At 32.6% G+C, this 10,186-nt stretch overlaps 1 protein-coding gene and 1 long non-coding RNA gene across 7 annotated transcripts; both read left to right on the forward strand.

Moving 5' to 3' along the window:
* On the forward strand, positions 1 to 5,024 carry LOC149943487 (uncharacterized). Of its 2 annotated transcripts, XM_090175692.1 has the most exons (8): positions 1 to 1,865; positions 1,938 to 2,124; positions 2,194 to 2,454; positions 2,526 to 2,690; positions 2,874 to 3,020; positions 3,099 to 3,220; positions 3,311 to 3,513; positions 3,576 to 3,741. In XM_090175692.1, the coding sequence occupies exons 1-8, from the start codon at positions 144 to 146 to the stop codon at positions 3,586 to 3,588; spliced, it is 2,820 nt and encodes a 939-aa protein (XP_090031818.1). In that variant the 5' UTR covers positions 1 to 143; the 3' UTR covers positions 3,589 to 3,741. The 2 variants fall into 2 exon arrangements, with proteins under 2 accessions (XP_090031818.1, XP_090031817.1); XM_090175691.1 differs by having other exon boundaries at positions 3,311 to 5,024.
* Positions 5,025 to 7,092: 2,068 nt separating this feature from the next.
* On the forward strand, positions 7,093 to 9,531 carry LOC149943488 (uncharacterized). Of its 5 annotated transcripts, XR_016480893.1 has the most exons (9): positions 7,097 to 7,487; positions 7,586 to 7,730; positions 7,796 to 7,883; positions 7,945 to 8,114; positions 8,182 to 8,245; positions 8,295 to 8,405; positions 8,465 to 8,581; positions 8,642 to 8,728; positions 8,786 to 9,531. It is a non-coding gene; the product is annotated as an uncharacterized LOC149943488 (long non-coding RNA). The 5 variants fall into 5 exon arrangements; XR_016480892.1 differs by having other exon boundaries at positions 7,093 to 7,487; positions 7,932 to 8,114; positions 8,182 to 8,405; XR_016480891.1 differs by having other exon boundaries at positions 7,096 to 7,487; positions 8,182 to 8,405; positions 8,815 to 9,531.
* Positions 9,532 to 10,186: the final 655 nt, after the last annotated feature.

Consider the following 10,186-nt stretch of genomic DNA (forward strand, 5'->3'; position numbering starts at 1 on the left):
TTGAGGTCACCAGCCCTATATTTTATGATAGATTATTTTTTAAGTTTATGGGCCCTAAGAGCTTTTTAAAAACACGTATATCCTTTATTTTCTCGGAGTAATCTTATTATTGGTGTAAAATCGTATTATTTAACTTAGATAAAATGGATCTTTTATTTTACATCCATGATCATTCTTTTAAAAACAAAGACTACTTAAGTTTGAAAAATCTACTAGAAAAATGCTTAGTTGATGTCGATCATTTCTTCCCTCTTGAAAGTGCAAAGCCAAATGATTCTGGAATTAAAGAAAACATCTTGAAGGTGCAAGTGGTAGTGAACTTAAATGAAGACCATTTTCCCACGAGGAATTCCAACTTTTGTGAACAATATCTATTTTTTATTAAATGGTGGTGTAGGAGAGCGAGACATATTAAACCTTCCCTCGCAGCTTCTCTTAATTGTCTTCTGAAGTTCCCCATCAGAAGTGAAATTCCCTGGGTTATGTTACATTCCGAAAAATCATTTCCATTCACAAAAAAAGCTTCACATGAGAAAGTGCACCTATTTAAATTCCAACTGGGAACTCTCGTTACATCTACCTTCTTTTTTGTTCACTTTGAGCAAGATGGATGGAATGGAATGTCTAAGACAGCAGAAGCATCATTTTACCATGATATAAGACAAGTTGATATTATATTAAACAAGGAAAATGTTTTGACTTTCAAATATAACAACATATGTAGAATTATGTTTGAAATTAAAGAAGACATGACATTCATCTACCTTCAATTGGTGAATCCACCGCAAATCTGCATTAAGGAACAAAATCTTGACAGTAGATTGCTGAGAAGAGTAAAATGTTTTTCAAAGTTGTCTTCGGATGTAATTGGGAGAAGTAATACAATATGTCTTCAAGTAAAATGGGCAGAATTAGCCTGGGATATCCTTTCAAGACTTTACTTTCGCTGTTTCAAATCACCAATTGCAGTAGTAGTTATGGATTCATCATATTTCAACGCTCCTACACGTAATTTGAATATTAATTTAGGTCATTTTGGATGTACATACATGCTACATGCGATCATCATGAGAAACTTTACTTTTCAGATACAAAATTTAGGTGATGATATGGAAGACATATTGAAATTTTTGAATGAATTAACGGAAATTAACTCTGAGTACATATATGAAACCTTAGTAGATGTTTTGAGAGCGATTGATGAAGGAATTTTTTTTAACTACCGGTCAAAAATTTACAAGTCTTTCCTTAAAAAGTGGGAAAACAGAAATGAGGATAACTTTGAAACCAAAAAATATTTACTACCTCCGAAAATGAGAAAAGTATGGCGGGTCATTGTCACTCCGACAAGATATGTTTTTTACCCAGCTGAAATAAATTTTGAAAACCGAATCATACGAAACTATGATCCAAATTATGCTATGAGGATATCATTTAGAGATGAAGATTTTAAAAAAATTAGTTACAGTGGAAAGCGTGCCAACACTAACTTTGTTAAAGATGTTTTAACACCAATTATCAGTAATGGAATGGAAATTGGCTTGCGTCATTTTGAGTTCCTTGGATGGTCAAACTCCCAGCTTCGAGACCATAGTGTTTTTATGTATGCCAAAGATGCTAATGGCAATACATCTAAATCAATTCGTTCATGGATGGGCAACTTTACACACATCAGAAGTGTAGCAAAATTTATGGCCAGAATGGGTCAGTGTTTTTCTCATTCCGAAGTGGCTGATACCATAGTATTAGACTTAAATCGTATCCGAACTGTGCCTGATATTGTCGGTGGTAAAAATCCGTTCAATGGCAAACCTTACACCTTTTCTGATGGTATTGGAAAAATATCTGTGAAACTCATGAAAGATGTAAGATTTTTTCTTTCTAACCTGTGGTAAGTAATTTAATATTAAACTAATTTTCCTATTTTGCAATTCAAGGTTTCGGAAGTATTAGAATTTGGTTACATTCCTAGTGCCATACAATTTAGATTTGCCGGCTACAAAGGGATGTTGGCAGTCGACCCAACACTCCCTGGTGATATTGACATTGTATTTCGGGATAGTCAAAAAAAATTTGATTGTGAAAACATGAATTATTTGGAAGTTGTGAATAAAAGTAAACCAGGTAATAAACAAAACCCTTTCCAAATTATGTGTAACTTGTAAGTTAAATATTAACTGTAATAAATTTCAGTTGAAGTCTTACTGAACAGGAACATAATTACTATCCTGGATCAGAAAAAAATTCCATCCCTAATTTTTCTGAAAATACAGCAGACTATGTTGAGAAACTTGACTGAAATGCTTTTTGATGGAGACCAGGCTGCCATGTATTTAACTGCACACAGCGCCTTGCCCAAATTTAAATTTAATGAGTTGTTGAATGTTGGTATTTATCCAAATAATGAGCCATTTTTTCGCAATGTCTTATTGTCAGAGCACCGTGTTGCAATTGGTATGATATTTTTTTTCTGTTAAACTCTTGTTATAAGTAACTGATCATAATAGGATTGAATTTTTTCATAGAGGGACTACGAATGAAAACCAGACTATTTATTGATCACAGCGAAGGAAGAAATATGTATGGTGTTTTAGATGAGACCGGAACACTCGAATATGGTCACGTTTTTGTGCAATATAGTACTAATATTGAGAACCACCCAGAGGTTCAGGAAAAGAAAGTCTTAACTGGTAAAACATATTTCTTAGGTCTTATTTATCTACCATTATGCACATGGTGATGGTGTGATAAATATTTAGTTTGTTGCTTCTTCTTTACCTTTTTTTCAACTGTCCCCATATAGCCAATGTAAAATTCAACTCCGTGATTAATTTTATACATTTTAAGAAATTGATAATTATTGGTTTTTTAAGGAAATGTGATAATCACAAAAAATCCTTGTCTTCAACTTGGAGATGTTAGAGTATTTACGGCGATAGATGTACCTGACTTGCATCATATAGTAGATTGTGTTGTTTTTCCACAAAAAGGGCCTAGACCACATCCAAATGAAATGGCTGGTAAGTTCCCATTTTAAAGGCAATTATATTGAAAGTTTTGAGGTTCATCCATAAATTATGTATCAAATTATGTCGTAGGTTCAGATCTGGATGGAGATGAATATACTGTTATATGGTGCAAAGACCTCTTATTTCACCAGAATAGTTCTGCTAGTGATTTTCCGATTGCCGAAGAAACTATTCATCACGGACCAATTACTGTAAGTGTTTTACCAGAATTAGATTAGATCTAATTCTGGTTATACCAATACTGGTAAGGAATTTCTTTAGAATAAAATGTTTTGTTTTAGATGTATGATGTACTCGACTTCTTAGCTGACTTCATTGTAAATGATCAATTAGGAGTTATAAGCCATGCTCATTTAGCTTATGCGGATTCCCGAGGACTCTCTAGTCAAGTTTGTAAAGCTATTGCAAAGAAGCATAGTATTGCTGTGGATTTTTCTAAGAATGGACAATCTGTTTGTCTTGAGGAAGATGAAAGGCCTAAAAGGTACCCTGATTTTATGGAGAAAGAGTGTCACAAGAATAGTTATCCATCCAAGAAAGTTTTAGGAAAACTTTTTAGAGTTGTGAAAGAGTACGAGGACGAGAACAAAATGGTAATGGAAGATAGAGCCAATGTGGAAATTGATGAATACCTGAAATATCCTGGTTGGGAGGAATACAAAGATTCGGCAACAAGGTTATGCCTCAGATATTCAAAAGTGTTTGCTATTTTGTTGAGCACATATGGAGTTGCCAGCGAGTTTGATGCCTGTGGCAAAGCTTGTTCTGTGGTGCACAATAAAGTGGACAGAAATGAAAGACTGGATATTGAGGATATTTTGACTTTGGCAATAAAACACATTTGGAAAATATTTTATGACGAATTCTACGAAGACATTTTAAAGAATGGAGTTACGGGAGATGAACTTTCTCATGAAATATTCAAAAAGGCATCAGCTTGCTACATATTGAGTTACTCAAATCCAGAATACATGTTAAGTTTTCCCTGGATTTTTTATAAACACCTAATCAACATTAGGCTCATAATGACTAACAGCTTAGCTGCAAGCCACTTTTACTCTACATGCAATCAATATATTGATACTCTACATCAAAAGGTTATTCTGGCATTTTCCCAGACTAATTTAGAACCACTAGATAATGATTTAAGAAGACGATGCGAATCTTTTTTTACAGATAGAAAAAATGGTGTTCTTATAGAAAGCCAACAATTGGAACTACCCGAGGTGTTGCGTGCCTTGACTATACTATTTAATTGGGCTAGATCAAATAATCTTATATCTAATATAGAAAGCTCTAAGATTTCTCCAGACCTCTTTACAGATGTAGTATTTTTAAGTATTGGGAAGGGAAAATTTCCACGCAATCCCACATGTACTGCAATTATTGTAAATTTTCTGAATTTCAGTTCTGAGTTTCGGTTTGCAACTGTAGACAGTAGAATTAAAACCAGGTTAAAAGTGCTGGGTAGAAAATCAATTTCTACTTATCACAGCTTAGCTCTAGGTGGTGACCTCAAATGCTTACAACTTACTACTAGCTCTGATAATACATTTGAGTATTTAGAGATGGAGCCTATTAGAATCAGTAAAGAGTTGATTGATAAGTTATATGGGGAAAATGTTAAGCTATTTAGCGATAGTCTAGAAAAGGACTCTGGTGCCATAGATGTAACTGTAAGGCAGAAAAAAGATCACTGCTTAGTGAGTGCCTCTGGCAGTGTTACCACTCTTCGGTATATAAGAAAATTTTTGATGAATATTACCAGAGATAATGTAGCCGAAATATTTCCAGTTTCAGAGAAGACTGAAGATTAAGTGTCTTACCGTGCCATTATAATTGGTATTTTTACAGTTTAAAGTGCCCTTTTCATCTTTTTAAATCACTATAAGTAACAAAATAACTATTAAGTATGACAATTTACCAAAGTTATCAACGAACTGGTTTTTAGAGTTATTGCATAAACATAGAATTTATTTTGTCCCCACCCAATAAAAAAGCACTATATTTTGTGTATCCTATCATACCACAAACGGAAAATGGGGTTATCTTTTTAAATCACTATAAGTAACAAAATAACTATTAAGTATGACAATTTACCAAAGTTATCAACGAACTGGTTTTTAGAGTTATTGCATAAACATAGAATTTATTTTGTCCCCACCCAATAAAAAAGCACTATATTTTGTGTATCCTATCATACCACAAACGGAAAATGGGGTTATCTTTTTAAATCACTATAAGTAACAAAATAACTATTAAGTATTACAATTTACCAAAGTTATCAACGAACTGGTTTTTAGAGTTATTGCATAAACATAGAATTTATTTTGTCCCCACCCAATAAAAAAGCACTATATTTTGTGTATCCTATCATACCACAAACGGAAAATGGGGTTAGAAAACGTTAATTTAAAAAAAAATTAATATCTCATTTCCGCAAAATAATTTTGACACAGAAATGTTCAGTATCATCTGAAGTATCCAAAAAAATTAATAAATCGGACTTGCGTTGGTGTGTTGGTATTCACCCAACTTTAATATACTACTCAGTTCAGTCCCGGTTGGAGTTGGGAGAGTGTAAATGTCAGGAAAAACAATAGTATAATGTCATACTGATGGTTATTTGGTTATGCTATTAGCTATTATATTTCAATAATTTTTATATGAAAATTTATAATAAAACATTCCCTTGGAACTTCATATTATGGTTAAAAGAATTTATATCAAATGAAAATATCCTAAAATCAGCCTTATCTTTAACTTTTTTTGATGTGTAAAAGTTAAAAAATGTAAGATTTTGAAAAGTTTAAAAAAAGGTCCTTTGAAACTTCATAATATATTAAAGAATTTTAAATCAGATGAATATATCATAAACGCGCTTCTAATGTAATTTTTGATGTGCTAAACTTATCTAATGTAAGATTTTAAAACCTTAAAAGAAAGTTGTGTATATCACATTTATCAAAATATCACAAAAGTGCCTTATGAGGTAAAATTAATGATTTTTTGGAACAATTTAAAAAATGCATCTAAGAGAAAAAAGCATAGAGGAATGAATAAAGTTCTTATTTTAATTTTATTTTGTTTCCATTATTTCAACAAGCACTATATAAACAGTATCTTGTAGGTCCTGGCTATCTGAAATATTACTTAGCAATTTCCTTGAAGATGTTTTTTTGAAGCGTTTATTTGGGTACATTCGTTTAAATTAATTTTTTTTAAATTAGTATAATTATTAGAAAACCTAAAATGAAAATGAGCAGTTAGTGGTAAAGTATCCAAAATTAGGACTGTAAGTAAGAGTAATCAGTTAGGTGGAACAGCATGAATAAAACTAATTACTACATTATACCATTTTTAAATGATAAATTATTTATTATTATATGTATTATGATTAATTTTAGATGACACAATTGGGTCATTCCATGTGAAATCGACCAACGTCCCCACGGCACCATCTCCGATTTTATTGAAACTCCATACACAATTAAAATGAACATATGTAGGAAGAAATCCAAAGTTTTAGGTCCAAAGTCTTATAACTTTTGGAGAAATGGTCTTTTGAAATTTGTTAGTGCACGTAACTTTTTTTGCGCCGTTTTAAAGTGCGATGTTTGAGCCTTTATAATTAATTAATATAAAGGAGTACATTTATGAAAAAAATTGTAACATTTTAAGACTTGTTGGAAATTTGCTTAAAAATATTAATTTTGTACTGTGGGATATATATAATTTTTAAAAAATGTCAAAGTCGGCGTAATTTTCACCGAAACAGCAAAATGAGATAAGCTAAAAGGTCAAGATTTTCAAATTTGTTCTTTGCGGTTACTATAAAACTTTGAATATTTTTGCTAAAAGATGCCTTTCACCGGAAAATACATTAATATTCAGGATCTCAGTAAAACTTTTCCAATTTAACCTCCTTCAATATACACGTTTTTACCAAAAACGTGAAAACATGATAATACGATTAGTGTTATATAGAATGTTGGGAAACTAAAAATCACATAAAATCTTATACCAATAAAAAGGCAAGATTTCTATCTACAACATGTAAAAAGAAAAATGTTGACTATTAACATGAATCTATTTAACCCATGAATATTCAACTGGAATAGCCTAGGTAACCTCTGGCGACGCGTGGGGCGGAGCCAATTTATAGCGACGGAGTCGAAGTAGAACTCAGCTGTGTCAGCCATAGACATAGGAACTATACTTATACTTATACCTAGACAAACTGCTGGATCTACGAAATTGAGGCCGGTTTTGAGCAATGGCGCTTTCTTATGCGTGATATGGACAAAATTACGTGGCGCCGCCTACGGCGTCTACGCGCGGCTAACTATACCTAGGCTATAGCCTTGACTATACTAAAAAAAGTAAGTCAGCTGTAAGATGTAAACAAAGGAAGTATGGAGGAATGTACCAATAAATTTCCAAATTATATAATGAAATGTGAGTAAATATTAATGATATTTATCTGTTAATGTAATACTTATGAATATATTAGTTTCAATATTAATATAAATAATAACAGAAATTCATGATAATAGGAATAAAAATAAACAGTGTCTGAGTATTTGGCTATTGACATTGCAATCAAAGGATGTAAAAGGGAGGTATAATTGTGGAAGGGATTCTACACACACTGATAAAGGATTAAAGAACTCTTATTGCCCTTGAAAAAGTATTAGCTTGGTGAGTCTTTTTCGAATAGCTTCTTTCTTCATTTGATTGTTTATGTCTCTGCTTATTTTCCTCAGCCTTATGTTAACGTATATTTTGATAATCTTTTTCATCAAAACATTAACGTGGTGTTGTGATCCAAGTTCGTCATCAAACATGTGTTCAGTATTGTCCGTTACTAACTGGCGCAGAACCAAACATTCTATTTTTAAGTCAATGTTTTTAGCCACAGTTTGAATTGATCCAAAGTATCTCACTGCCTTCTCGGTCAAGCTACAAATCTTGAGAACACTAGCTGTCGGATGACATAATCCACCATTGTCCTTTAAAAGGAGAAGAAGTTTGGTTGGATCCCCCTTTACATAGCTATGACTTGATAGTGAGGAATGTTTTCTCGTAAGATGTTGGATGTTGATGTTTCATCAGTAAGAAACATAATAAAGTCATCCATTTCTTCCTCTAGAGATTCTTCTTTAATAACTCTTAAGTTCGTTGGTTGGAACTGGCACCATGCACAAATTTGGAACGTGAGTGTTGTCCAAAGCAATTAAGTGGCCAACGTGTTTTTGTATGCAGCAGTGAAGTTTCTACAAGTAGGATTGTTGTTCCAACCTCCTCGCTGACGAATTGTGTTAAAAACTTAAAATATAACTCTAAATGGTCCTGCGAAAGTTTTTAAGTTAAAAGGTACCTTAAAAAATAAACAATTGTTTGCAAAATCTGGTATTTTAAAAAATATACTTCAGTGGTCCATCAGGGGGAACTATGTACTTCTCTCCAATGTCCAAAACACTGTGAATTGTGACACCAAAACCAATAATGGCTGTCTTTCTTTGGCTTTAAAAAATCAAGTTGCCTTCCAGGTTTGTTAAATTGAATAGAAGTTCTTTTGTCTTCATTATGTAACATTTGGTTATTTCAAGGTTGGAAAGCCGAATTGGTGCCTTGTAACCTTTAGCCCATGGATTTTGAGAGTTCAATGCCTCAAACAAACTGCAAGGGACAGTGAGGTAAGATACGGTGTCAAAATTGTGGAGAAAAGTTGCTTAAAAATTGTTTTTTTGTAGATACCGATCAATTTTTTATATAAATTTAGATGTTGGCCCGCTTCTTTGAAACACTGGATCACCAGCCTCTTTCAAAAATTCTATGCTTTTTGCCACAGAACTGCTAACTGTTTGTGCGGCCAAGTTGACTTTCATTTTTTGAGTTTTAAACTGTATATGAAATTTTGATATTTTGTTAGCCAACGTTAATCCTTCATATTCTTGATACCTCTGAATATATATGCCCATTCGAATTTCTAAATATTTACATTAAATGTTGTTCAATTTCCTTGATAACTTTTTAATGTGAATGTTAGATCACTTTTTCCCCTTGCAAAAACCGAAGGAATTGAGTCTTCCTTAAGAATTTTCCGCGTGAGATCTTTCGCGTTTTTGCCAATATGATAATCTGATTCTTTAAAGTGTTTTCCACAAACAAAGTTATACTTTCCGGGTATTAAGTTCAATCGATTTATTGCCTTAAGATATTTTGAGCACAAGTTTAAGTTAGATTGAGGTAATCTTTATTGTGAAAAATGGACAATACAAGGTTTTAAACAAAGACCTGAAATTGTTATGATAAAAACAAGAAATACTTGTGAAATGATATTTTTTCCTTTGGTGACCGACTTTGACGATTGGAAGCCACACAAGCTTGTACCATTTTCAATTGTTTGAAGTTTAAATTTACGTAAAATATTTTATTTCGCATTGTATTTTACCAAAAACTAACTTTATTTTCGAAAATTAAACAATTTTTACAAGTCTCGGTAAGCAAATACGTTTTTGCGTCCAGCATTAGAATTTTCCACTTTTTATAGTTTCTCCATTCTCCACCAAACGATTTGGTGGCGCCACGGAATTTTGTCCATATCACACATGAGACGCGCGTGGGACTGAAAACCGGGCACAAAAAGCTAGTGCCTTCAGAATCTGCAATACTCCGTCTAGGTATAAGTATAGTTCCTATGTCTATGGTGTCAGCTGTTATTTATAAGCAGTCAAAGCGTTAGTTCCTAAAATGACGCACTATGGTTATGTTTCCTTTTTGCAGTACTTATCATTAATCTATTTAAATAAATAGATCTATTTCATATTATTATTAGAATAGATTTTATTATAATAAAATGATAACAGAGCATTTATTATTTAATAATAATATGGCAAAAATTGACTCAGGTTTTCTTCCAAAGTTTCACCGAAGCTTAGCTTTTCAGAGATAGTTTGTATGTTTAAATTGTTATAAATCTAGAAAGAATTATAACTGTAAAGCTTATTTTGAACAAAATAACGTGAACCGTACGGTCCGTACCTGAGAAGTCATTTCGCGGCTATTCTGCTCTCCGAGCTCTCGTAAACTATCTGGCGCTAAAATGACATCATTTCCGAATTCGTTCTTATTGGCTTAAAGAGTAAATCACT

Source organism: Leiobunum rupestre, chromosome 5 (genome assembly GCF_980474605.1).
Source record: "Leiobunum rupestre chromosome 5, qqLeiRupe1.1.hap1, whole genome shotgun sequence".
In the NCBI taxonomy this organism is placed as follows: Eukaryota; Metazoa; Arthropoda; class Arachnida; order Opiliones; family Sclerosomatidae; genus Leiobunum; species Leiobunum rupestre.

Coding starts and splice junctions, on each gene's coding strand:
- LOC149943487 (XM_090175691.1), top strand. CDS start 144: ATGGATCTTTTATTTTACATCCATGATCATTCTTTTAAAAACAAAGAC. Junction 2,125..2,193: donor TGTGAATAAAAGTAAACCAG/GTAATAAACAAA, acceptor AATAAATTTCAG/TTGAAGTCTTACTGAACAGG. Junction 3,221..3,310: donor TTCATCACGGACCAATTACT/GTAAGTGTTTTA, acceptor GTTTTGTTTTAG/ATGTATGATGTACTCGACTT.